The 26,861-nt window shown below is 49.6% G+C and overlaps 3 protein-coding genes across 17 annotated transcripts in view; 2 read left to right on the top strand and 1 right to left on the bottom strand.

The window, feature by feature from the left end:
- The window catches only part of Ep400 (E1A binding protein p400), a 109,537-nt gene extending 100,562 nt beyond the window's left edge, over positions 1-8,975 (top strand). For 11 of the 13 annotated variants that reach the window (XM_052754892.1, XM_052754889.1, XM_052754891.1 and 8 more), the window contains 5 exons: positions 2,121-2,316; positions 2,798-2,922; positions 3,407-3,553; positions 6,622-6,699; positions 7,088-8,975. In XM_052754892.1, coding sequence (XP_052610852.1) covers positions 2,121-2,316; positions 2,798-2,922; positions 3,407-3,553; positions 6,622-6,699; positions 7,088-7,360 — 819 coding nt within the window. In that variant the 3' untranslated portion in view covers positions 7,361-8,975. The remainder of the gene's footprint in view (positions 1-2,120; positions 2,317-2,797; positions 2,923-3,406; positions 3,554-6,621; positions 6,700-7,087) is intronic. The other 2 variants (XM_052754883.1, XM_052754882.1) reach the window with 2 other exon arrangements.
- Ddx51 (DEAD-box helicase 51) lies at positions 9-17,642 on the bottom strand. 3 transcript variants are annotated; one of them, XM_052754896.1, is made up of 15 exons: positions 17,325-17,642; positions 17,097-17,230; positions 16,161-16,311; positions 15,769-15,914; positions 15,614-15,685; positions 15,348-15,454; positions 15,113-15,221; positions 14,876-15,021; positions 14,584-14,779; positions 14,389-14,504; positions 14,196-14,312; positions 13,977-14,078; positions 13,770-13,833; positions 13,537-13,671; positions 9-2,020 (listed from the first exon to the last, which is right to left on the bottom strand). In XM_052754896.1, the coding sequence occupies exons 1-15, from the start codon at positions 17,611-17,613 to the stop codon at positions 2,006-2,008; spliced, it is 1,899 nt and encodes a 632-aa protein (XP_052610856.1). In that variant the 5' UTR covers positions 17,614-17,642; the 3' UTR covers positions 9-2,005. The 3 variants fall into 3 exon arrangements, with proteins under 3 accessions (XP_052610856.1, XP_052610855.1, XP_052610854.1); XM_052754895.1 differs by lacking the exon at positions 9-2,020 and adding an exon at positions 12,598-13,321; XM_052754894.1 differs by lacking the exon at positions 9-2,020 and adding an exon at positions 13,344-13,462.
- Positions 17,643-17,682: 40 nt separating this feature from the next.
- On the top strand, positions 17,683-22,619 carry Noc4l (nucleolar complex associated 4 homolog). Its single transcript, XM_052754898.1, has 15 exons — positions 17,683-17,863; positions 17,946-18,066; positions 18,546-18,652; positions 19,466-19,573; positions 19,852-20,001; positions 20,102-20,204; positions 20,345-20,379; positions 20,652-20,702; positions 20,790-20,901; positions 21,127-21,187; positions 21,359-21,469; positions 21,574-21,734; positions 21,831-21,913; positions 22,135-22,248; positions 22,329-22,619. The coding sequence occupies exons 1-15, from the start codon at positions 17,747-17,749 to the stop codon at positions 22,446-22,448; spliced, it is 1,554 nt and encodes a 517-aa protein (XP_052610858.1). The 5' UTR covers positions 17,683-17,746; the 3' UTR covers positions 22,449-22,619.
- Positions 22,620-26,861: the final 4,242 nt, after the last annotated feature.

Below are 26,861 nucleotides of genomic sequence, written 5' to 3'. Positions count from 1 at the left end.
AAGTTCCAGTTCATTTACTTATTGTCCAAGAGTACCATCTTTGCATTTACCCAGAGTGTTTTTGTTTTTGTTTTTAAAAGCCCGGGGTGGGTTGCAACTTTGTAGAGTTGGTTTTCTTCTTCCATCTTTACATGGGTCACAGAGGGTAAACTCAGGTTGCTGAGCCGTCTCAACAGACACCATCACTGCATTTCAGTCAGGCTTCTGTTGCTTGCTCAGGAGCCGTTAGGTCTTGTGGCAGACTTAGATGTGAAGCAGAAGATTTGATCCTTACAGAGGGTGAAATATTAGACTTGTGGCAAGTTGTGCTAACACTACTCAGAACCATGGAAGTGTCACTAGGCCTATTAGGGACAAAATTGTTGGGGATAGCAGAAGGTGAGTAGTGAGGGGTAGGCACAGCACACTGGCTGTCCTGTTCTTTGCAGTGGAAGGGTAGGGGCAGTGCCAGTATGGCTAGAGCACAGAACACAGTGCAGTATGTTGCAGGCACCCCAGGTTCCATGACCAGCCCACTAGTGACCACTTGGCAGCAGGGAGAACCGTTGAGGATTTGAAGGAAGGAACAGCAAGATAGTGTGTCTGAGGAGATGTACACACTGTGGTCAATGTGCTGTGGATCTTCTGTGTCACAGCATCCAGTGATGGGTGACCCTTGGAGGGCTTGCCCAACCAGTGCTGCCCTAGGAGCTCTGTACCAGTCTCCTGGTGTTTTGTATTATGAGCTACCTTTAACAAGTGAAGGAACTGTGGCACAAGGGCTAATTAGATCCTTTACTTGGCAACTATAGCTTGACCTAGGACTGGAGTCCCAGGTATTTGGGCTCTGCTCTGTGTGTAGGTCTTCGTGAGAGGCCCCCTCTACCATAGAGGGACCCTGAGGAGGACTTATTTAAAAAACAAGCCTGTTGTGCCTGTGTTTACAAAACTGAGTCAGGAGAGTGGTAACAGGTAGTCGTAGGAGGAGCTTAATGAACAGTTGCAGAGTAGATTTTAGTATTTAGGCCACAAACCTTACATGCTAGTTATTATAATAGTGCTCTTGTCTCCTATAGAAATAGTGGGGCAGTTACAAAGCTTTTGTCAGTGATAATGAGGAGATCAAATGACTAAATGTTCACTAAATGGACCTGAAGGGTGGGTTAGCAGCTGGATTACTTTTGTTTATCATGGCGGGGAAGTTGTGGCAGTGTGGAAAAGGAGACAGGTGGCATTGCCTCTGCACTCAGGAAGCAGGGAGACAGATGGTGGTGCTCTCCAGGCTTCACTGCTCCGTTTACCTGTTGTTGAGTCTGGGCTCCCAGTCCACATTCAGGGTGGGTCCTCCCCTCTGCTCTGCAACCTCCTTACAGACTTTCCCAGAGGGTTGTCTCCTGGGCAGTTCTAAAGCCAGTCAGATTGACAGTGAAGGTTAACCTTTCATCACGCAACTCTGAAACTGACTATGTAAAGGGAAGAGGTGCTCGTTCTACTGCTGTGTTTTTGCACAGATGGAAAAGATGCCTCGCAGGCTGAATGTCAGTTTCAGTCCCCTGTCTGTGGGCACTTTAGGGCTGTGAATAGCTTTTCCTTTCTTAGGTTTCTTTTTGTTTATGTGTGTGTTTGGATAATCTTATACATACAAAAGTTGACTCATTTCCATTTGCCTTTTGTAAAATGTAATCTAGGGAGAAAAATGCTTGGTAGCAGTGTGGGAAAACTGTAGGATCAGGTAGCCTCGGGTGTGTTTTCAGATGGGTGGTCATGGCAGTGCTCTGGGAGGGGAGGGTGGTGGAAGCCAGAGGATGGAAAGTAAGTGGCACAGAACAAGGAACAGAGAGGAGTGCTTGGAATCTTATGAACATCAGAACATGGCAGCAGGGCAGACGAGTCCAGAAGTCTTGTACAGTCTGTCCAGTGTTCACAGACACTGACTGTGTCTGTCAGTGACAAGCACAAGTCTGGGCTGGCCTCGTGATTCTCGATTGTCCTCTAGTGTCACTGCCCTCTTTCCACGTGGTCTGTGTCATTCTCTTGACTTCTGGTCAAAAAAAAAAAAAAATGTTTTTTAAAAAATAGGAAAGAAAAGGACAGACAATGTCTGAATTTCTCTGGATTCTCCTGTTATTTTCACTGTTTAGACCCGGGTCCCTACTTCTCAGCTGCAGGCACAAGGGCAGATGCAAACTCAGACGCCCCAGCCTGCTCAGGTGGCCTTGGCAAAGCCTCCAGTGGTATCTGTCCCAGCAGCTGTGGTCTCCTCGCCGGGGGTCACGACCCTGCCTATGAACGTTGCAGGGATCAGCGTGGCAATTGGACAGCCACAAAAAACAGCAGGTACCTTCCTGCAGCTTCTTGTTGCTGCATGCAATTCCCAGGTGGCCCTGTGTTCTGGTGGAGATCACTGCCTCACTCTGTCCTATCACCTGCTTCACACATGCTGTCCTAGGGCTTAGTATAGGTTCTCTTAGTTTTCCAAGTCCCAAGTTTTGGCCTCAGTTTAACCATTAACATTCTGACATTTCCCATATGTTTGTCATTTATGAAATAGAAACAGGATGTATGCTGGTAGTGGTGGCGGTGCACACCTTTAATCCCAGCACTTGGGAGGCAGAGTTAAGCAAATCTCCTGAGTTCACAGACAGCCAGGGCTACACAGAGAAGAAACTCTACCTCAGAGCGAGAGACAGACAGATATCTATGTATTGATTGATTGTATATTTAGGGCCTGCAAAACCTTAGGACAATTCTTTTCTGAACAGAACCTGGATAAGCAGGGAGCCCTTGCCTGGACCTAACTGACTTGGTGTTGTTATAGGGCAGACTGTTGTGGCCCAACCCGTCCATGTCCAACAACTGCTGAAGCTCAAGCAGCAGGCAGTGCAGCAGCAGAAGGCCATCCAGCCACAAGTTGCCCAGGGCCAGGCTGCCGTCCAACAGAAGGTATGGGGAGGAGGGTCCAGAGTAAATGGGCTGTGTTAGGATGCAAGGATCCCAAGAGTGTTGGCTTCAGGGTGGAGGTGCTAGTGTGGTCGGTGTCCCTTGTTTTCTTTTCTTTTTGAGACAAATGCTTATGTAAGTGATGATGGTAGGGTGTGTGGCCTCAAGCTGGATGCCAGGTATGGATTTATCAGACTGGAAGGGACCAGAAATGATTAGGAAAGCAGGAACAGGCTCAGCACGTGGAGTCCACTGGGACTGTGGGTTCAGGACTGGGGACACTGCCTTCTGTACTTAGTGTACTTACTGGTGGCATCACCCCGATGGCAGAAAAGTAGGGCAGTGCCAGTACTTGGGATGGTCTTGACTATGTTGTTTAGAAGGTGCTGTGAAGGGGTCAAATGGTGAAGGCTCTTGGCAGCTACTGAGGGTTTGAGTAGGAACCTGGTCCTCACTTGGCTCTGATCCTCTGCTGTCTTTTCTTCAGCTAACCACTCAACAGATCACTGCTCAGGGCCCACAGCAGAAGGTCGCCTATGCTGCCCAGCCAGCCCTTAAGACCCAATTTCTGACCACACCCATCTCCCAGGCCCAGAAACTGGCTGGGACTCAGCAGGTACAGACACAAATCCAGGTAAGTATGCTACTGTGTGCAACTCAGTGCAGATGGCAGGGCCTGTGGAGACATAAGAATTCCTTGAGTCCTGCAGGCTGAGGAAGAGTACCAGCACCCATCCACTGTGACTACCACTCCTAACCTTTTCTGTAGGGCCCTTTCTGTGTAGTAGGCATGGAGCCTTCCAGAACACAGGGGAGTCTCACAAATGAGGTCTCAGACTCATGCTGCTGTATACCAACTTACCTCGTGTGTGTGTGTGTGTGTGTGTGTGTGTGTGTGTGTGTGTGTGTGTGTGTGTGTGTGGTTACTTTATTAGCTTGTGTTTTGGGTAATTGATGAGATTCCATCCTTTCCTGGTTTATTGACTTTCATGTCTCCTCTGACATACCTGTTAAGTAGTCTGCCAGGTTAGTTTTCACAGTCTAGATATAAGTTGCTGTGGTAACATTTGTGTGTGGCTTCTCTTTCCACTTAATGGTATCTTTAGATGAGCTACTGGAATCTCTAGTCTCTTTCTGGCTAAAGTCTTGCTTAAGAAATCTAGCCTGGAAGCTAGAAGATGGCTTAACAGTTAAGCTCTTGCAGAGGACCCAAGGTCAGCTTCTAGTAACCACATTGGCTAACTCATGATTGCCTGTAACTCCAGCTCCAGGGAACCCAGCGCCTTCTTTCTTGCCTCTGTGGTACTAGCATTCAATATGCACAGACATGCACACATACATAAAACAAAAAGAAATCCATTCCAGAGGTTGTGGCCTTATGATTTTTGCTTTCTCACTTATGTGTTTAATCCAAAGAGGGGCCTTGATAAAATCTACATATGTGAATGCCTGTTATTTATTTTCAAGGCTGCTTATTAAAATGTCTATATTACCTCCACTTCATCCTGTTTAGTGTCTATGCCTGTACCACTCGGGTCTCTGGCAGGCATGTTCTACTCTGTCCTTTAGGATTACCTGACTGGTTTTGGCTCTCTGTACTTTAAAGTTGGTGATTTTGGAGTCAGTTTGTTTATAGCCACGATCCAACTACTGTTAGAACTGCATGGATTCAGTAGTAAAAGAGTTAAGTTTATGATCATAGCTTCTAGTTTACCAGGATAATACATCTTCTGTTATGTATGTCTGAAGGGCCTTATAAATCATGTTAGATGTATTTAGTGTGGTAGTGAGGATTAAACCCAGAACTTTATGTAAGTATGCACTACTGCTGAGCCACATCTCCAGTCCTTTAAAAGAATTTTAATTTAGGAACAGTTTTGCTAAGCTGCTAGACAGTTTTGAACTTGTGTAACCCAGGCAGACCATGAACTTGTGAGCTTCCTGCCTTAGCCTCCCAAGTAGCAAAGATTATAAGCAGCTGTGAGCTTCCACATAGGTGCTGGGAATCATAAGCTCTCAGTTGTTGAGCCATCTCGCCAATCCTGGTGTTTTGCAAATCGTCTGTATTTTCTTTTTTCTTTTGTGAAGTACTAATATATTTAGACTTTATATTCTTTAGGTAAACATTGATTTTTAAATGCTACTCCACAATATTTTAAATATAGGCTAGGCATAGTAGTGCACACTTTTTTTTTTTTGGTTTTTCGAGACAGGGTTTCTCTGTGTAGCTTTGCGCCTTTCCTGGAACTCGCTTTGGAAACCAGGCTGGCCTCGAACTCACAGAGATCCGCCTGGCTCTGCCTCCCGAGTGCTGGGATTAAAGGCGTGCGCCACCACCGCCCGGCAGTAGTGCACACTTTTAATCCCAGCACTCTGGAGGCAGGTGGATCTCTGGTTTACAGTTTGTTCCAGGACAGCCAGGGCCACACAGAGAGTCTCTTGTTTCCAAAAACCAAGAAAGAAAATACAAATATGTTTCTGTAGATAATGGTAATATTGTACAGAATCTTGTTCTCTTATCTAAAACAAACCCTCTGTAGTACTTATGTTATAAAAGCTATGTTTATATCATTTTTGTATTTTCAATGTATAATACTTTAAAGAAAATTTCTTCATGCAATATATTTTGATCATATTCTTTCCCCTATCACAACTCCTCCCAGATCCCTAGACAGAAAGCCAACTTCATGCATATGTTCTATCTTAAAAAAAAAAAAAAAAGACAAAAAAGCATACTAAAAACTATCCCTGGGCATGGGGTCTGCCCTGGAGTGTGTTTAGTATACACGGTGACACTGCATTGAAGAACCCACATTTTCTCTTTCCCAGCAAATAGCTCCTTGGGTAGAGGTAGGTTTTTATCAATTTTTCCTGTGGTTACATTTCTATCTTCTGGCTTTAGCTGTTAAAATTTTTTAAAGTATTAATTCATATGAGTGTTTCCATACTCTTGAATTCCAGACTCATGATCCTTGCTTACACAGGCTTTAGGGTCTCCTTTGTGCATGCTTGAGGTTACAGAAATTTGACTATAAGATAGTCAACTATTTTGAGGAGGGTTTCACTATTGCTCAGGCTAGCTTTGAACATGCTGTGTAGCCCAGGCTGACCTCAGCTTCCAGAGTACTAGGGGTTGTGGGTGTGGACTACCATACACCACAGTCTGTATGGAAGTTTTGTAGCTTCTGTGATTCTGAGAATTCAACCCAGGGTTTCATGCATGCTATACAAATGCTAAGACAGCCTTGCCCCATATTAGTGAGCTACAGCATCAGCACCGTTTAAATTTGACAATAGCAAGAGATTTCTGCAACAAAATATCTGCAGGAAGTAACAAGGGGTAGAAAGTTTTGCTTTATAGATCATGAGCTCTCAATTATGATGAATGAAACCACTGGGAAGTCTCAGTTTCTGCCCTGGTGAGACCTCCTGGTCCACTGAGCTTGCCTGTCCAGAACCTCTATCCAGTGCCACTAAGAACAGAGTTTACTCCCAAGAAAGTTAAAATGTGAATCCTTGAGTCATTAATGGATTGCTTCTGAAAGTGAGTCAGTTGCTCTTCACCCTCCTAGAATCCTGGTAGGCATACTTGAGATTGTTTCTCCATGTTACCTGCCATTATTTGTTTGCTTAAGAACAGAGAAAGATGTTTGTGCATGTATATTGTATTTTGAATCCTATGCTTGCCTTGTTTTGTCAAAGGTTGCAAAACTTCCTCAAGTTGTGCAGCAGCAAACACCTGTGGCCAGCATCCAGCAGGTTGCATCTGCTTCTCAGCAGGTAGAGTGCACAGAGACTTAGGGGATGGTGGGGGGCACAATTTGTTTCAGAGTAAAATACTAGTGATTAGAGAATTACTTTTGGGGAAAGTGACTTACTGACTAGGGGGAAATCTCCAGGGAAGGACCAGACTTGTGCCCCAACCTGTTCTCAGCAGGCACCTTTGTTATGTTCCACAAGACAGGGCCACAGCATCTGGGGAGGCAGCATGGGATCCAGGTGGAGACAGGCTGGCAAGTGAAAACACCCCTTTCTGAACCAGAGCCCTCTGGCTTGTCTTTCCTTATGGTGCAGTAGTATTTGGTTAAAGTGGTGACGTGGTTTTCACTCTAAGCTGCCTGTGAACTTGCTGTTCTCTGGTGACCTGTGCTCTCTCATCTTGGCTCAGGCTTCTCCACAGACAGTGACACTCACGCAGGCAACAGCAGCAGGGCAACAGGTGCAGATGATCCCAACAGTGACTGCAACAGCCCAGGTGGTGCAGCAGAAGCTCATCCAGCAGCAGGTGGTGACTACAGCCTCTGCCTCACTGCAGACCCCTGGTGGTCCAAGCCCAGCACAGCTTCCAGCCAGTTCTGACAGCCCAAGCCAGCAGCCCAAGTTGCAGATGCGAGTCCCTGCTGTGAGGCTGAAGACACCCACCAAGCCTCCATGCCAATAGGAAGCAAACTGGTTGGTACTATGTAGGGCAAGGCTGTCTTAACAGAATGCTATACAGTTTTTGGACTCTGGGATCTGCTGCCTAGGTTGGCCAAAGTTGTTTGACTTTCTCCTGTGTGTATGTGACTAGCTGAAAAAGCGACAGTTGCAGTCTTTGATGGTTTCACTGTTTGGGTAGTGTCCACACCAGTCTTTTAAAAAGCCCTTTAGTGTTTCTTTTGTAGTGCAGACTACTTAGTACATGGTAGGGGCAGCATGTCCTACAGCAGGCTCTAGCTCATGGTCTTTGGTACCACTGTTCAGGGAGATGCATCATCGTCTTCTTTCAGGAGAGATGACAGTAGACCATCAGAGGACCCCCCCCCCCCCTTCTCTTTCCAGAGTCTGCACTCTGGTCCTCTTACCCTTCTCAGTATGCCAGTGAGGTCCTGGCTTGCATTATGAGCACCCATTTTGTCCTAGTAGGCACTGGCTTTCCTTTGAATGAGGCTCTGGGACCGATACCATCTCTGTATAGCCAAGTTTGTGTTTAGACACACTACTGGGATCCTTTGCAGTATTCTTGTGACAAGCTAGTGTGAGTCTCAGGTGCTGTATACATGTATATGGCAGGTGGGCCAGCCTGATGTAGCTGGTACCAAGGTTACTGTTCCCTTATTGTTGTCCTGGTCTAGTCTGGAGAGCTTAGTATTTTTAGGAAGGCATCTGTTGTACCACCCCTCAGCAGCTCTTCATGGATTTTAAATGTCTCGACAGATGCCTGGTTGTGCCTGTCATGGCTAGTGTAATGACAGGCCTGCAGTTGAAGGAGAAAGGGTTAGGATGGCGTTCAGTCCTATGTTCACTCTTCTTACCACTGTAAGGTGACTTGTGTGCCTTCTTACCTGCCAGAGTGGAAGGTCATGTTCCACATCAGGGCTGAAGCCTGTTTTATGGCCTGGGAGTTAAGTCTATGCTGTCAGCACTGCAGCCTTGAAGACAGGAGTTGTTGTATTGTTTGAGTACTCTTCCTGTCATGTTCATCCCACTTTTTGTGTGCTGTGTGGGCAGGAATGTGACAGTACATCCTAAAGCCCAGCCAGAACTCACTTTTGAGTTCTTAATGTGAAACTTGGGGTGAAAGTAGCAATTAGGTGTTGAAAAACCAGAAGAGGTTTCGTGTTTCCTGATCCATAAACCTGTCCTGTACGTGGTCTACAAGCAAAAACCCACTGTGTTTTGGCTTGGTGTGTGCTGTGTTGGGGGAAGAGCCTTTGGAGGATCCTGGCTCCCAGCAGCACTTCCTGTTCCCTATAGTCCTCAGGCAGAACTGAGCTCAATGGGGTCCTTTGTCAGTGTCGCACTCACCTTTCTCCATGTTGTGGCAGCGTCCTTCAGTGTGCCCAAGCCCAGTGGTTGGGTGGATTTATAGGTGGGGGAGGTCTTCATTTTTGGTGGTTACTTTCTTTCATTTTTCAACCAGATAGCTGTTCGTTTTGTTGGTTTTTTTTTTGTAATATAAGAAACAGGACTGAAATTGTAAATACTTTGTAAACACAGCATTTGTACTTGAATAGGATTTTAAAAGGACACTGCTGTCCTACCAAGCAAAGGCTAATAAAAGTGACCTTTCTACACCCTTCTTGTTCTGTTTTTTCATTTGCAAGGTGAGAAAACAAAAGAAGCAATGTTGCACCAGAGGCGCTCTGTATGTGTATTGCTCCAAAGCTGCAGAAGGAACAAAGCTTTCTTCCTTTTTAACTCCTTGGCCTTGAAGCCACTCTGTAAAGCCATACTTGGGTTCCTGCACGGCTTCCCACCATGTGTCTGCTTCAGGGCTTCACAGTGCCAAGAGGACTGCAAGTTGAGGCCCCTCTTCAGGCACCAGGGAGTAGGCCTTATGAGCAGGAGCTGCTTATGAGTAGTCCCAGTAGCGGCTGTTACTGCCTCCTTTCAGCCTTGTAAGTGACCAGGTGACCTTGCCTTTCCCCCAGTGTACAGCCATATAAAATCCTCTCCAAGGCACCTTCCATTATGACACCAGAAAAACAGTGTTTGATTTCTACTTAGAATCTCACATCTCATCTTTCTGAAAGGCCTTGGGTTCAGCTCACATCCAGCCTCATTCAGGCAGATCCCCAGGTGGCCCTCCACCTGGCTGGTCTCATGGTCTCCACCTCTTCTGGTGTGTCCACCACCTTCACCAGATGCCTGCTCCTGCACAGACCCAGACAAGCCTTAATGACTCAGGCCCAACAGGTGACAATTGGGTGCTGATCTTGTGTAGTGACAAGACAGCAGATGTGATCTTTTCTGACACTGCCCATAAACATGGCTGGCCCTCAAGCAAGGTGTGGTGGTGCACACCCTTACTCCCCATCAGAGAGGCAAAGGGGACCAAGCTAGCCAGGGGCTTTCACAGAGGAGGAATGGAAAAAAAAAAGACTTCCACTCACCTGCTTGCCTATCAGTCACCACACCCACTGCACAACCCTAAGGCTGTATAGCCTCTGACCCCAGACCCATTTGGCCTGCCTATCGAGTCATCCTACCCACGACACTATTCAGCCTTGTATGGAGTCTGACATGGAACTCCAGGCAGACACCCCCAGCCAGTCTACCACCCTACACACCAGGACACCATGGCGATCACACAGTATCTGGCCACTACTCCACTCACCTTCACTTGAGGATGGTGTGGCATCCTGCAACCCACCTTCAGAGCACTGTCCACTTTCACAGTGACTGGAGCCCCTGCTACCCAAGGACCGACCACCTACAGAACCCAGCAAGGCCCCTGCAAACTTCTGAAAATTGGCATTAACAATCTTCTAAGCCTGAAAGTTTATTCCTAGGCTCAGAGGTTGCACTTACATCTCTCACTCACCCTAAGAACTGACAACCAAATGCTATTCACTTGGTCCACACCTGACAAGCTGAAGTAACTTAACAGCAAGCAAAGATCCAAACACCCATTCAAACCAGATAACCACATCAAAAACACTACCAATGACCTTATTCCTGATGCTTAGGTCCCATCACAAAAACAAACATATAAAACAAATGCATCTAACAGTCTACCCAAACACTATAAAGAATACATTTTCTTCTCAGCAGCCTATAGAACTTTCTCCAAAGTCAACCATATATGAGTATACAAAGCAAGTCTCAACCCTGCATTCCATCTGGCTACAGAGTGAGGTAACCCTGACTCAGAAAGACAAACATGGTATGTACTCACTCACAGGTGGATACTAGATGTAAAACAAAGGATGACTAGACTGCTACTCAACTCTAGGGAGGCTACCTAGAAAAGAGGACCCTAAGAAAGACACAGGGATCGCCCAGCGACAGAGAAATGGATGAGATCTACATACGCAAACTGGGGGTAAGGGGGGGTGGGTAATGGAGGGCAAGGGTAATGGAGGGCAAGAGAGCTTAGCGGGGTGGGAGGTCCCAGCTGGATCAAGAACAGAGTAGGAGAACAAGGAAAGAGATACCATGATGAAGACCACATGGTAATAGGAAGAAGCAGAGTGCTAGAGAGGTCCCCAGAAATCCACAAAGATACCTCCATTATAGACTACTGGCAATGGTCGAGAGAGTGCCTGAGCTGACCTACTCTGGTGATCGGATGGCCAAACACCCTAATTGTCACGATAGAACTCTCATCCAATGACTGATGGAAGCGGATGCAGAGATCCACTGCCAAGTCCCAGGTGGAGCTCCAGGAGTCCAATCGGCGAGAGAGAGGAGGGATTGTATGAGCAAGAGATATTGAGACCATGATTGGAGGAAGCACAGGGACAAATAGCCAAACTAGTGGAAGCACATGAACTATGAACCAATAGCTGAGGAGCCGCCATGGAACTGGACCAGGCCCTCAGGTAAGTGAGACAGTTGATTAGCTTGAACTATTTAGGAGGCCCCCAGGCAGTGGAACCGGGACCTGTCCTTGGTGTAGGAGCTGGCTTTTTGGAACCTAGGGCCTATGCCGAGACACTTTGCTCAGTCTTGGTGTAGGGAGGAGGGGACTGGACCTGCCTCAGCTGAGTCTACCAGGCTGGACTGACTCCCCAGGGGAGACCTTGCCTTAGAGGAGGTGGGGATAGGGGGTGGGAGGAGGGAAGACAGGGGAATCCGTAGCTGATATGTAAAATTAAACTAATCATAAAATAAAATTTTTTTTAAAAAAAAGTTTGTTAGAAAACAGGCATTTCTAATTAAACATGCCTTTGAAAATCATTCCCTGGGCCCAATATACATGAACTAGTCATTGAAACTATGACCTTCAGGCACTTTAAATGTCAGCAATCTTATTAAAGTTACTGAAAAAGTCAGGTGAACACCCACCCAGCTACCCAGGCACCTAAAAGCCAGCATATGACCTCACTAAACTCACTCCTGACAGACAGTATTCAGGAGGATCTCTGGGTATAGGGAAAGAATCAGATCCTGTGAGAAAAAAAGTGATGTTAGCTTGGGTTTAGGGCAATGAACAATCTGGATGGTTACAGGGAGGAGGCAAAAACGGGAACAAGGGACACAGCCTGGTACAAGCAAGGGAAGTCAGGGCTGTGGTAGATCCAGATTAAAAAAGGACTTGGGTAGGGGCTAGGGAGATGGCTCAGTGGTTAAGAACACTTAATGCAGCCTGGTGTGGTGGTACACATAGATCTCTGAGTTCAAGGCCAGCCTGGTCTACAAAGTGAGTTCCAGGACAGCCAGGACTGTTACACAGAGAAACCCTGTCTCGAAAAAAATAAAACAGAAAAAAGAACACTTAATACTCTTGCAGAGGATCTGTGTCCAGTTCCCAGCATCCACACAGCAGCTCACAACTGTCTGTAGCTCTAGTTCTAGGAGATCTGACACACACTTCTGGCCTCTTCAGGCACTAGGCACACATGTTGTACACAGGCATACATGCAGGTAAACATTCATATATGTGAAATTAAAAAAAAAAAAAAAAAGGCTGGGGCAGAATGGTGGGAGGCTCTCCCATATCCAAGTTCCTAGAGTCAGGAAGGGCCTGAAGATGGCACCTGTGGCCTGTGTTACTTTCTTGGGCTAGCCTAGGTCTCCTGAGTTAGAGGGATAGCTCAGTGGTTCCTGTGTTGAAGCTATCAGAGAATTTGCATGGGTTAAAGTTATCCACTTATTTTTTTCTCAACATAAATAAAAAGTTTTATCTTTTTTAATGTTTTTTTATTTATTTTTTCAAAAACAGGCCTTCCTATGAGCACAGATAAGTACTAAGTCTCCTTGACTATGTTCAGACAAGGACTCTCCCATCATTTAAGTTTACTTCTTTTTTTTTTTTAAGATTTATTTATTTATTATGTACACAAAATTCTGCCTGCATGTGTACCTGCAGGCTAGAAGATGACACCAGATCTCATTACAGGTGGTTGTGAGCCACCATGTGGTTGCTGGGAATTGAACTCAGGACCTCTGGAAGTCAGTGCTCTTAACCTCTGAGCCAACTCTCCAGCCCCCATTTAAGTTTACTTTATACTTGGATGGTAGCTAATTATAAAACCATCTTGAAGACTAGTAGTCACAGAAACATCTTCAAGGCTGCCACCAACCTATTCCTGGACTCTAATGACTTGTCTGGGACAGGCTCACCATACTCTTTCTGTAGACATGAGATGCTAAAGCTAGGAGCACTTTAATCTGCAGTCACTGTAATGCTGACCTTAGTTTTTCATCATGCTCCTGAAGGCACCCTTCGGCTTTACCTGAGCTTATTTCCAAAGACCAGTTGGACGCCAGCAGTACAAACCAAGGGCTGTTACTTTTCAGGACTAAGCCACTATCTAGGCTGCCTGGCCCAAGATGACCATGGTGCTTGTGGGGGAAGGGTTTCCGCTGGAACCCCAAGGAACTGTATCTTCTGCTTACACACAATGTTCATTTCAGCAGGACGCTCCCTTCAGGCGCTTGTTCCCATCTAGGCCGCCTTCAGCTTCTGCTCTTCCTAGGGAGAAAGGGAGCTCTGCACTGCTGCACCCTTACCTGCTGTCTGCAGGTCCCTTGCCCTACAACCGGGAGACGATAGGTGCCGTGCTCAGGAGGCCTTTCACATGGCATCAGGCTGCTTCCTGCTTGCCTCCCTTTCCTAGAGTGTGTGACGACATTACCAGAGTAGAGGCTGGACTTGCAAAAACCCCACCTGGGCCCAAAAGCACTCACCTTGACAGTCTTCTCCAGCTGAGACAAGGCTGTCTCGTAACGAGCAACTAGTGGCTGCAGGAGCTCCCTGGGGATCTCATGACGTGCCAGCTCAGGCACCCCAGCTTCTGACACCATCTGGAGGAACTTCCTTTCCTAGAGGGAAGGGTTTCCATGGGAAAGGGTCAGGACCAAGTGCATCTGCAGCAGCATGGATCTACCCACGACATCTGCTGAGAACTACATGGTCTTACCTGCACTTTCAAGAGAAGTGTGAAGGCCTGTCCTGTTTTTCCAGCTCGGGCTGTTCTGCCAACCCTGAAACCAAGCATGAGTGTGTTTTGACAGTGGCCCTGGAGACCTAACAGGACAGCTGTTCTCTTGGCCACACTGCACACAAACCACTATGCAAGGTGATCCCACATATCATGACCAAGAGCTCATAAGCTGACTAACCTTACCTATGCACATAGGTCCTCAGGTACTGGGGGGCATCGTAGTTGATTACCAGCTCCACACCCTGCACGTCAATGCCTCGAGCAGTAGCATCTGTGCTGATAAGGCTGACGAGACACAGGGTTAGTTCCAAGCCTCTCGGGAACCAACTATCAGGAACTAGAGGGGCCCAATAACACCCCAACTCTACATAGTCAGGTCCTGTTTGTTCTCCAGGTACTCACAGCTGGATCTTTCCCTGTTCAAACTGCTTCAAGATTTTCTTCCTTTGGCCAGGCCCATAGCGGGAGGAGAATTCAGCCACGCTCACACCCCCAAAAGCTTGTGCTAACAGGAAGAGCCTAGGTTGGGAAGAAACAAGCCAGATGGTGCCAAGGTCTAGTCTGTATTGGCTACACCCACCTTGGTCCAACTCACCTGTGGGAATTCTCTCGGGAGTTAGTGAAGCAAAGGGCCCTTGAGAAGTTCATCCCAAGGACAAGGTGTAAGACAAGGAGTGGCTTCAAGCTGAGTCGACAGGGCACATAGTGGTGCTGTGGGAAACGGACAGCAGGGCTAGCCACAAGCCCTGGGCCTAGCCGCCAACCTGCCCCACATGCCCTACTTGCTCACCGTGAGCCCCACGGGGAAGGCGTACTTCCCCTCCAAGTTTCCATCCACCTCAACTGTGTCTTTAGGGCCAATGTGTCCCAGCCTTGTGGAGAAAAGCCTTGGCTGGTAGAGGCCAAGCCGCTGCAGCTTCTCAGGGTTCTGGGTCAGTGTGGCTGAGAAGAGCAGCTTCTGGAGAGGCATCTGGGGAGAGCAAGTGCTGGAAAATGACGAGCACATCAGCAGGGTGAAGGGCGTATTATGACTCCTATTTTAGGCCCAGCAAGGGGACCTGAGAAAGGGACCAGCAGGGTACCTGGCAGCAGTCACAGCCTGGGGCTGTGTCCTCTGGAGCAGGGCACAGGAGCCTGAGGGGCCTTCACTGTAGAAGGCTGCTGCCACCACTCGGGGCAGCCAGGACTGGTGCATGCTGTCTATCATCCGGTCAGCCTCATCGATGATCTACAGGAGACAGGGAGCAAAGGCCAACTGAAGACTCTTTGCTGAGATCACCCCAGCTCAGGAGCCCTGGTGTCCAGAGAAGGTGGCCTACCAGGAATCGGAGCTGCTGGAGGCTGAATCCTGGGGTCTGGTCAATGTGGTCCACCAGGCGGCCAGGTGTGGCCACCACAATGTCAGCCAGGCAACGGTAACCATCTACTCTACAAACCAGAAAGACTCAAAGAAAGGAAACGCCTCACATGTAAAGCACCAACCCCACCCCAGCCAAAGGACACCAACTGGGCTGGGGAAGGACCTCCTGAAGAGCCACCACCTGGCACACCTACGTCTTCTGGACAAGGCTCTCCTGCTCCTTGGCCAGTGACTTCTGTCCCGTCACCAAAGCAACCCGCAGAGGTGTGGTGTCCGTGTAGATGTTGAATACTTTGCTCACCTGCAAAAGGAATCTGTCACTGGCCTAAGATAGATGGTGGCCCCTGCTACAGTGAAAACTCTTGAATTTAATACAGGTGGTCTAGGGGTAAGTACCACATACATCCAGCAGGGTAACTAAGACTGGGGAAACAGAGTTCTGGATGCAGGGCCGTCATACCTGTTGGGCCAGCTCCTTAGTGGGAAGCACAACCAATGCACGGATGTGGCAGACCACTCGATGCAACAGGGCCTGCAGGGACAGAGGTCATCTGTGCTACCAGGACCCGCGCTGTGGTAACAGCTCTAGCTAGAAACCTGTACTCTTATACTCACTTGTACCACAGGGATGACAAAGGCTAGTGTTTTCCCGCTGCCCGTTGGGGCAGAAACACAGAGGTCGCTAGGTTGGTAGCCACCTCTGCCTACCAGAAACCCACTGTCTGCACTCTCCAGGAGGGCAGGAATCACAGCTGCCTGGACTGGAATGAAGGAAGGAAAGGAGCAGGTCAATTCTATGCCAGAATATACTTCACCCAGGAGTCCTAGTCAAAGATGGCAACAGGACTGTTTAAGACCTAAGCTAATCATTAGGAACCTGAGCAGAAGTTCACTGATCTGATGTGCAGTAGGGGCCACTAAACCACAGCTCTTATACCAGAGCTCTGACAGCCCAGGGATGGCTGCCTCGAGGAATTCACCCCATCATCTGCTCAGGGCTGCAGTACCTGGAAAGTAGGAAGAGATGCCATTAGCCCTCAGCTGTTTCTGCAAGTCAGGGTGAACCTCAGGGATGTCCTCGATAGGAGTAAGATCCTCAGTGACACTCTTCTTGACACAGCTTGGCTCTGCCAGCCATGCCGGCAGGAAAGGCTGCACCTAAAAAAAGAGAAAAACCGGGGCTGGCGAGATGGCTCAGTGGTTAAGAGCACTTGTTGCTCTTCCAGAGGTCCTGAGTTCAATTCCCAGCAACCACATGGTGGCTCATAACCATCTGTAATGAGATCTGGCACGCAGACAGAACACTGTATACATAATAAATAAATAAATCTTTAAAAAAAAAAGAGAGAGAAAAACCACAGGAGTTCCTCAGAGCCCTCCAGGCTCGTGGAGCAACATCAGGAACCTGGAACTACAGGAGAGACCCTAACAGCAGCTTCTGGAGAGGCATCTGGTGAGAGAGCAAGTGCTGGAAAAGGGTACGTTAACAGGGTGAAGAGCATATTAGCAGGACAGGTTTCCTCAAGCCACCCTGACTCCTATTTTAGGGCCAGCAAGGGGAGCTGAGAAAGGAAACAACACGCACAATGGAGCAGTCAACCCTGATGCAAGAGCTGACTTAGTCTCTCCTCAACCCTTCACCACCACCCATTCTTGCAGCCTTCGGACAAGACACCCAGGCCAGCAACTGCCTCCCTGCACCCAGAAATGATGCTGTCTACGTGGGGCCGCCAGGCACACCATAGGGCTTATCCCAATAGCTCTTACATGACTCTGGATTTCAGTTTCAAGAGCGTCCGTCCACACATACCCCCAGGAATTCTCCCGCTATTCTGTAGTTAGGAGTCACGTAATGGCAGAAACAAACAAAACAAGACCCACAAACATACAAAAAAAACCTCCCCGATAAGTCTGATGAGTAGCAGGCGGACGGCCAGACTCACCTTCGGTGTCTTCCTCCTTGCAAAGTCCCCCAGCACCGGGCCTGGAGCCCGGGATCTTGGGGCCTGCTCTGGGGGCCTCTCATCTGAGTCCTCTGCGCCGGCATTGAGCTCCCCAGGCGCCTCCTCGCCTCTCCCTGAGCGACACATCACAGTGTAGGGAACATCAACCCCGCAACGCACCCAGGAAAAGCCTCCACGCCCCGTCCACATCTCGGACGCACAGCCCACCTGCAACCGCGCTGTTGTCCGTTTTCTGCCGCTTCGCTCTAGGAGCCTCCGGGCTCTGAACCACCGAGCCGCTTACCCCACGCCGCCGCCGGGGCCGTCGACGCCGCTTGCCTGCCGCTTCCGCGGCCACCTCGGCGGACTCAGGCTTCGGCTCCCGCTGCTGCCGCTCACGGGCTCGGTTCTTCAGTCGCTCGAGCAGCACTCGCGCCCGGCTGCCCGCCTCTGCCTCTGCATCCCCCAGCTCGGAAGCCTCCGGGCCCGCGTAGCGCGCAACATGGAACAGCGCCATAGTCGCACACGCTGTCGCTCCTCGGCGCCCCTTGATGACGCGGGCAGGGGGCGGACCTATCAGGCGCTGGTGACGTCACAGGCGCGACTAAGCTGGGCGCAGGCATCCGTTCCCGGGAGCCGCTAGCAGCCTCATGGACCGCCACCCGGCTTCCGCGGGCTCCCGAGGGGAACTTGGCCGTCTACTGCAAGCGGTCCTAACGAGCCGTGGCCAGGCCAACGCGGTGTTTGACATCCTGGCGGTGCTTCAGGTGAGCGGCGGGGGCGGACTTGGGGCGGCAAGTGGGAGTCACAACGGTGCCCAGCGTCACCCTGTCTGGCCTCCCGCCTCAGTCCGAGGACCCTGAGGAGATCCAGGAAGGAGTGCGCACATGCAGCCGACTCTTCGGTACCCTGCTGGAGCGGGAAGAGCTGTTCGTGGGCTCGCTGCCACACGAGGACACGGTCCTGGCAGGTGAGTGACTTAGAGGGTCTTGGGGTGCTCTCCACCAGCCCGCCCCAGTGGGACGCCTTGTTAACACCAGGAGGAACACCCCAAGCCAGGGCCTTGTCACAGACTATATGGTGTAGGAGGACTCAGTCCACTGTGGTTCAGGAAGGGAGATCTGTGTACTTGCCAGGTCTACATGAAGTCGTATACTTAGCAGCTTTGTTTCCCTCTTCATGTTTCAATTGTGCCACTCCCAAAGTTTGATACTGTCACTGTCCTAGTGCTTGGGAGATCCAGATTCTGAGGCAAAATGAGAGGAACTGTGTCTCAATACCTACTCCCACTTGGCAGAGCTCAGAAATTGTCTTTTCCAAGGCCTGGTTTGGGTACAGGTTTACAGCTGTGAGGATGGAAGACAGTGGTAAGGTGAGGCTGGGTTTAGGACTCTGGTCTGGCTTGGCACACGTGAGCATCAGTGGGAGTTAGCTCTCCTCTGTCGTCAGGATCCCAGGGAGCCACACACAAATACCAAGTGTGGATGAGACACCGCTATCACAGCTGCTGTAACCGCCTGGAGGAGCTCCTGACCCATCCCTCCTTCCAGGTCAAGGTGAGTCTTGAAGTCCTTGACCCAGCTTCTCCCCTCCTCTCCAAAGTACTTCACAAAGCAGAGGTAGGGCTGCTGTTGATGTGAACATCTGTTTCCTTGTCTAAGAGAAGCTTTTCTACCTAGACTTTTGTCTTCCACACAGCTGTTTCACTGTGGTGTGATTCAGCTGGCCCTTAAGACATGGAATCTGCAACCATATCTGCTTCGTTTATTGTCATGTTTGGTGTGGTGTCTCCAAAACTGCATGACAAGAGGGCAGTTAGGTGGCCTCCCCCTGCAAGCCCACCTTGTGTGCACACTGCTGGAGTGGTATTTGCTCCGCCCATGACATGGTCCCTTTGTTTTATTTATTATTTTTTTGGTCCTGGCATGATCGGACTGTGGACGACCTGGGAATTGAACCTGGTTCCTCTGGAACATCAATCAGTGCTCTTAACCACTGAGCCACCTCTCTCTTCTCTATCCATGTGACCCCTATCCCTTTCCTTATCAGAGTTCACATACAACGGCAGAAAGCACCACCTCCTTTAGGCCCTGTAGCCCAAGGTCATGGGCAGAGCAAACACCACTACACACCTCAGGCCAAATTCTGTTACAAGAATTGTAACAGTTCTGTCCCAAGTTAACAAGAGCATGTCACTGTCACCATCATCACATACTTAGAACATGGAGCAAGATAAGATTGGGGTCTCCTTTCTCTCTTGCTTCTTGGCCCAGGCCTAAGCCTGGTTGTGAGAGACCCTCAGGCTAGATGAGCTTTGGCAGGCCATCTGGAGGATGGGGACATCATGGTCACTCTTCTCTGCTTCCCAGGAGCTGGCCCTCAAGACACTCATGAAGTTTGTGCAGCTGGAAGGAGCAAAGCCCCTGGAGAAGCCCCAGTGGGAAAGTCACTACCTCTTCCCCCGAACACTCTTCAGGGTGAGGCCCTGGTGGGACCTGGAGGGTTGTGGTGGCCACAGCCTAAGATGGTTCCACGGGCTAACTGTCTGAACAGATAGCTGGGGGATATTATGTTCCGGTCTTGTCTTGACCTGGGAGCTAAGCAGGGCTTACTGCTTTCTGGTCTCTGTCTCGTGAGTTGGAGAGGAAATGGCAGACAGCCGGGTGGTGTGGAGCTTGGCAGGGTTGTGACACCCTTCTTGGCCATGCTAGGATCACTCTGTGGGAGAAAGTCATTCACCCAACTCTGTCCCCAGGCAGTGGTAGGAGGCCTGCTCACACCCGAGGATGACCACAGCCTGCTTATCTCCCAGTTCTGTGAGTACTTGGAATATGATGACATCCGGTACCACACAATGCAGGTGGCCACAAGCATTGTGGCCCGAGCCACCAGCCAGCAACCTGAGGTAAACAGCTGGGTCCCATCACCATCCTGTGTCCTAGTACCTCAGGGAGGCAAGGAGATAGCAGCAGCCTGGACAGCTGCTCAGGCTAGGCTTCCTACAGGTGTCACTCACCTTCTGGAACAACGCCTTCATGTTGTTGTCTGCCGTGAACCTGCCCCTCAAAGAGCATGACCTCCTCACCAACTTCTATGTGAAGCATACACGTAAGTTCTGTGCAGGTTAAAGCCCACTGGAGCCTGCCTGCTGATAGGAGGGCTCCTGAACAGAGTCCAGACCAGTCAGCCTGGCAAGCTACTGTCTCCCCCTCTTACAAGTTGGTGACCCCTTTTTGCTGTAATTACAGAGACATCGGACAAGTGGAAGGTCGTTCACTTGAAGGTAAGATGCTTTCAGAGACCTTCCTTGGCAAGGCCTTTTCCTCTCTGGGTAGATTATAGGCAATAACTGTACTCCACTGTCTCAAGTGATGCCACTTATGTGTCATTGTAACCAGCTTCAGACCCGAGTCCCTGTGCCCTCTGTTGCTTGTACTGAGACATGGCATCATAGTCTGGCATGGGCTGTCCGGGTCAGAGGCTCCCAGTTGACTGCAGAAGGGCCGGAAGGGCTGGGGTGTGTCAGGATACATGTGCTGCCTGGTCCCATTGCAGGAGCACAGAAAAGCTTTCCAGGAGATGTGGCTTGGCTTCCTCAAGCACAAGGTAGGGTCTGGTGGGTGAAAGCACCCAGTTTGGGGGTGGGGGGTGGGGGAAAGGGGAATAGCTCCATGACTGCCACAATCTCTACAGCTGCCCCTCAGCCTCTACAAGAAGGTGCTGGTGGCTATGCATGACTCCATCCTGCCCTACCTGGCTCAGCCCACCCTCATGATTGACTTCCTTACAAGTGCCTGTGATGTGGGTGAGTAGGACTTCCACCTAGGCGATTTGGCAAGGGCGCTCACTGTGCGTGGGTCCAGCTGCCATCTCCTGCCTGAAAGACCTGAGCTAAACTCCATGACCTTCCTGCATGTGGCCTTAGGTAGTCACCCTGTAGACTGGCCACCTGCAGCTCTGCCCATCCTTCCCTTACCTGCTCAGGCCCAGGGTGAGCAAGGTGTAGCCTCATGTCTCCGTGTTTCTGCAGGCGGTGCCATCAGCCTCCTGGCCTTAAACGGGCTTTTCATCCTAATCCACAAGCATAACCTGTGAGTGTCAGACGGTCCCACACTGGTCTGCTCTCTCGTTTCTCTCAAGGGCCTGCATTGCTCACCTGGGGGAGGTTAATGCAGAAGAGGTGCGAGAGGGGAGCTTTGGTTGCCGGGGGTTCTGTCCCTTTAACCAGCTCACCTCCTGTATCCTCTCGGTCCCTCCCTCAGGGAATACCCTGATTTCTACCAAAAGCTCTATGGCCTCCTGGATCCATCCATCTTTCATGTCAAGTACCGAGCCCGTTTCTTTCACTTGGCCGACCTCTTCCTTTCCTCCTCGTGAGTGTTGGGGGTGTCCAGTGGTCTGTGGGGGCTGTAGTTCTGGTTGGGGAGAAGGTGGAAGGATGGTTGGGGACCTGTTTTCTCACCTCTTGTCCTCCCAGTCACCTCCCCGCCTACCTGGTGGCTGCCTTTGCCAAACGCCTGGCCCGGCTGGCCCTCACAGCGCCTCCCGAAGCCCTGCTCATGGTCCTGCCCTTCATCTGCAACCTGTTGCGTAGACACCCTGCCTGCCGAGTTATGGTGCACCGCCCACAGGGCCCTGGTGAGCAGGCATGGTGGCACACCCTAGCAAGAATCATATCTGGCTCCTGTGACACCAAAGGCCAGGTGGCTAATGGAGTCTTGATCCTGTTTGTAGAGCTAGATGCTGATCCTTACGACCCAGTGGAGAAGGACCCAGCCAGGAGCCATGCCTTGGAGAGCTGCTTGTGGGAGCTGCAGGTGAGTCACCTTCCTGTCCAGATTCTAGAAGGCGTCTGAGTCTCCACTGACACATCTCTAGCAGCCCCCGGGGATCTTGGTCACACAGGGCACCGTGCCAGGGTGTGCCAAGGTATTCAGTTACTGGCAACCCCACGTTGGCTCAGGACTTCAGGCTCCATCCCAAGGTCCTGCTGGTATGTCGTGAAGTTCCTGTTGACATCATTGTGTGCTGCTCCTAGACCCTCCAGCAGCACTACCACCCTGAGGTGTCCAAAGCTGCCGGCGTCATCAACCAGGTGCTGTCTGTCCCCGAGGTCAGCATTGCGCCACTCCTGGAACTTACTGCATATGAGGTGAGGGCCGTGCACAGGCTGTTGGGGTGCCCGCCACAGGGATCACTGCATCCAGCCCAAAGCCACTGTGTCCTTTGCAGATCTTTGAGCAGGACCTGAAGAAGAAGGCACCTGGGTCAGTGCCCCTGGAGTTCATCCCCACTAAAGGTCTGCTGGGCCGACAGGACGACCTCTGCACCCAGCTCTTCACTCTCAGCTGACCTGACTGTTGCCTCATCTCCTAAGAATTTTCTTTTTGTGTCTGAGACAGGATCTCACTATGTAGCCCAGGCTGGCCTGTAACTTGTGGTCCTCCTGCCTCAGTGCCCCCTGTGCTGAAGTTACAAGGGTTCACACCATGCCTGGGTTCAAATAAATGGTTTTTTAAGGGAGTCTGTCTGGCCAGTTGGGTCTTGGGCAGGGCTGGGGAGGGGGAGGGGGGCCTGCTAGAATCCTCTGCCTTTCCCCGCAGACTGGAGGACAGGACGGGGGGCCTGGATACTTCACAGGGATCCTGGCGGTGGTGGCGGCGGCACAGGAGCACTGGGCCCACTTCGTACTGGGGCAGTCCTGCTGTATCCAGCTATGCTTAGTTTAGACTCGGGTGAGGCGGGGGTACCCAAGTGGTGACCTGGGGACACAGAACTCCCCCCATCCTCTGGGCTGCTGGAAGTTAGTAGCTCGTCTACCTGCTCTTTACCACAAATAACCTGGTTTCCAGTGAGGTCAAAGACCCTCAGTTTCATCTCGGGGTTCAAAGAGAGATGTCTTGGAGCTGTGGTGATGCAAGCAGATGTGTATACGCCCTGTGTCTACTCCCAGTTTGGCTGTCTGGATTCTGTGGGAACCCATTTGCAATGGGTTGGCCAACAGGCCCTACTGTGCATGGCTTGCAAGAGGATTCGAAGAAAATGATGGTGGGTGGATTTGTCTGCCACCCGAATGATTGGGGGACACAAGACTGGCTTCCATCCCCTTATCCACACTGCTCTCCTCTAGTCAGTCTGGTTCCTGCCTAAGGATATTTCTGCTGGTCACATTATTTCCTTAAGTTACCCCATTATTCAAGCTCCATTTGAAAGTGACCTTGGGGGTACCCTGCAGGTGGACTAGGCTAGGAGGGTAAGATGGTTGGGATCAGCAAAAGGACCCTGGAAGCTCCATGGAGTGCCCAGAACTCTGAGGGCCACGCTTCTGAGGATCACATAGAATGAAATGGGAGTGAGCAAGATGCGTTAGGATGAGGCAGCTACTTATATTAATGACTACAGTTGTATGTGATCATCCCTATTAGTTTTCTGTGGGCACCGTGCATAACACTGAGTTGGGTCAGGCTCTTTTTGGCAACCTCACATGTTGCTTGCTTGCAGGGAAAGGCCTGTGGTGGTGTCTACACAAGTGAGAACATACACCACTCACTGACTGGTAGGGGCCCTATGTATTTGGCAGTCCCTTACCAGGCAGGTTGACTTTTACATGTATTCTATCATCCATGCACAGGGGCCATAACTGGGAGCAAGCCTCACAGGACTGGATAGCATGCTGAATGTTGGAGGCTTTTACTGGAATGCCAGCCTTTGGTGTTTCCTTTCCCATCCCATGCTGGCTCCTGTGGCCAGCTTTGTATGAATCCAGTGAGCTGCTTCTTGGCACACCTGGGGGCAATGGCTCTTGCCTTGGTAAAGATAGCAGTTTCTTGGGCTGGAGAGATGGCTCAGAGGTTAAGAGCACTGCTTGCTCTTCCAAAGGTCCTGAGTTCAATTCCCAGCAACCACATGGTGGCTCACAACCATCTGTAATGAGATCTGGTGCCCTCTTCTGGCCTGCAGGGATAGGTGTACTGTATATATAATAAATAAATAAATTTAAAAAAAAAAAAAAAAAAAAAAAAAAAAAAGATAGCAGTTTCTCATTTCCCTGGGGGGTGGGGTTCTCAGAAGGTAGGAGCTGTACATAAACCACCAGGGACTCCAGCTCCTCTAAGTGTCCTTCTACATCTATTGTCCTTACAGTGGCTTCACAATCTGATGGTTTTTCCTTTACCACTGAGCCATCATAAAGTCAGGCCTTTGAGTACTGTCCAACTGTCAGTATAGGTTGTCATTGACCAAGGTTCCCATGTTGCCATCCATATGGTTCTTAACACAGCATAGTGGCTGTTCTCTTTCCAGTCACATGGTGCTTGTGTTCATTTGTATTGCTATTCTGGTTTGGCGCCCAGGCAGATGCTACGGGTACACCAGGCATCAGCATGAGTTGGGGACATCCCTTCTAGTATTCTAGTATTCAATTGCAGGAGGCAAAAGGAGAGGTTCTGGCTTTAAATGACACTGGCCCCAGTACCACCTACATCGCATTGGTGATAAGGGTTTGTCTTAGTTAGGGTTACTATTGCTGTGATGACACCATGACCAAAGTGACTTGGGGAGGAAAGGGCTTGTTTGGCTTATACTTTCACATAAATGTTGATCAAAGGAAGTCAGGACAGGAACTCAAACAGGGCAGGAGCTGATGGAAGAGGCCATGGAGGTAGCCATGGCTGTCCTGGAACTTGCTCTGTAGACCAGGCTGGCCCTGAATTCACAAAGATCCACCTGCTTCTGCCTCCCAAGTGCTGAGATTAAAGATGTGTACCTCTACCATCCCTGGTGGAGCCTGCTTTCTTATAGAACCGGAGCCCTCTCCTATCAATGAAGAAAATGCCCTACAGGCTTGCCTACAGCTGGATCTTATGGATCCGTTTTCTCAGTTGAGGTTCCCTCTCTGTTGACTCTAGCTTGTGTCAAGTTGACATAAAACTAGCCAGGACAGCTGACTTCTTGTCAACTTGACACAAACGCATCACTGTTAAACCACAACCTTTTCTTTCTTGTTCATTCCCAAGATTACACATTAATAAAAACACCACAATGGACACTTTACAAACTTAGAAATTCCCACAGCTATACAAATTTAAACATGTAAAAAGTTGTCTTTTTAAAAATATCCAGTCTTGACAGGTGGTGGTGTTTGCTCCCCTTTTAACCCCATCGGAGGTTGAGACCAGCCTGATCTACAGAGGGAGTTCTCTAGGACAGCCAGAGGTCCACAGAAACCCGTCTAGAAAAACAAAACAACAAAAACCAGTCTCTTTTAAAATTCAAATTCTCTGTGAAACTCCAAAAAAAAAAAAAACCTTTTAAAAAAAAATTGGGTTCCTGCAAAGTCAAAAACAAGCACTTTAAAAAAATATTTAAATAACATTTTTTCATTTATTTTACATACCAACCAGTTTCCCCTCCCTCCTCTCCTCCCAGTCTCCCCTCTCCCTCCCCTTCCCATCTATCCCTCCTCCCTTTTCACTCTTCCTCCACTCAGAAAGGGGCAGGCCTCCATGGGCTCGAGCAAAGCATGGCACATCTAGTTGAGGCAGGACTGAGCTCCTCCCTTTGTGTCAAGGCTGGACAAGGTAATCCAGCATGGGGAACAGGTTCCCCAAAGCCAGCAGGATCCAGGGACAGATCCTGATCTCACTGCTAGGAGCCTTACAAAGAGATCAAGCTACACAATTGTCACACACATACAGAGGGCCTAGGTCGGTCCCATGGAGGCTCCTTAACTGTTGGTTCAGAGTCCATGAGCTCTCATAAGCTCAGGTCAGCTGTCTCTGTGGGTTCGGCTGTCATGACGAAACACCAGCCTACAGAATGGAAAAAGATCTTCACCAACCCCACATCTGACAGGGCTGATCTCATATATATATATATACATATGTATATATATGTATATATATATATATATTCAAGAAATTAGACATCAAAATACCAAATAACCCAACTAAAAACAAGCATTTTCCTTCTTCAAGAGGGAAGAACCAGGGCAGAGTCACAATCTGAACAAAGCAAAACCAAACTCCAACAGTATAAATAACTCAGTGTCCATCCAGTATTTGGGATTCACTTACCCTCTTTCAGACTCCTCCAAAGGACTTGGGTCAGTTCTCCGGCTTTGCCCTCTGCAGCACACACAGCTTGTCTTCTAGGCTCAGGCTGGCTCCACTCCACACTGCTGCTGGTCTGTGGTTATCACACAGTACTGTCATCTCCAAAATGCTGGGGTTTCCTGCTACAACTGGGCTGCACTTTCACCAATAGTGTCCACTGGGCTCTCTTCAGGGACTCCAGTTCTGCCACACAGTGCCAAGCCTCATTTGCTCTCCATGACCCCTTCAGGTCTTCAAAACCAGCAGCATCTGGGTTACTCTTACACTACCAAGTTCAGCTACCAGCATGAGGTACAACTTTGGTAGCTTCTGGAACATAGCTTCAGTGTGCTGAACCCGAGGAAACACTTCCCAGAAGACTTCACCTCAGGGATGCTGGTCTCTATTAATCACAGGTGATTCTTCAGCCCCAGCTGAGCAGCATCCATTGTCCCAGCAAAGCAAAGGTTTCACTTTAGTGGTTCTGGTCTCCTGTTAATCACAGCTGATTCTTCAGCCCCAGCTGACCAGACACCACAGATGCTTCACGCAAATGGCCCTGTAGAGTCTTTGCTTCCCTCAGAAACTTCACAAGCCAGGCCTCCACCATCTGCACTGCTCTCAACATTCTTATCTTCCAAGCTCCTCAGAACAGCTCACTGAGCTCTCAACA

The sequence above is a fragment of the Peromyscus californicus genome, unplaced genomic scaffold (genome assembly GCF_007827085.1).
Source record: "Peromyscus californicus insignis strain IS unplaced genomic scaffold, ASM782708v3 Scaffold_2__1_contigs__length_46816999, whole genome shotgun sequence".
NCBI classification, from domain to species: Eukaryota; Metazoa; Chordata; class Mammalia; order Rodentia; family Cricetidae; genus Peromyscus; species Peromyscus californicus.
Note: the sequence above shows the minus strand (reverse complement) of the source record. Positions and strands in the feature narration are given on the sequence as shown.

Excerpts from the sequence above, each read along its gene's own strand:
- Ddx51 (XM_052754894.1), bottom strand. The coding sequence starts at position 17,613 with ATGGCGCTGTTCCATGTTGCGCGCTACGCGGGCCCGGAGGCTTCCGAG. Across the intron at positions 15,686-15,768 it reads TTGTCATCCCTGTGGTACAA|GCCCTGTTGCATCGAGTGGT; the intron begins GTGAGTATAAGA and ends CTGTCCCTGCAG. Across the intron at positions 13,834-13,976 it reads CTGAGGACCTATGTGCATAG|GGTTGGCAGAACAGCCCGAG; the intron begins GTAAGGTTAGTC and ends GCTTGGTTTCAG.
- Noc4l (XM_052754898.1), top strand. The coding sequence starts at position 17,747 with ATGGACCGCCACCCGGCTTCCGCGGGCTCCCGAGGGGAACTTGGCCGT. Across the intron at positions 20,205-20,344 it reads CTTCTATGTGAAGCATACAC|AGACATCGGACAAGTGGAAG; the intron begins GTAAGTTCTGTG and ends CTGTAATTACAG. Across the intron at positions 20,902-21,126 it reads TACAAGTGCCTGTGATGTGG|GCGGTGCCATCAGCCTCCTG; the intron begins GTGAGTAGGACT and ends GTGTTTCTGCAG.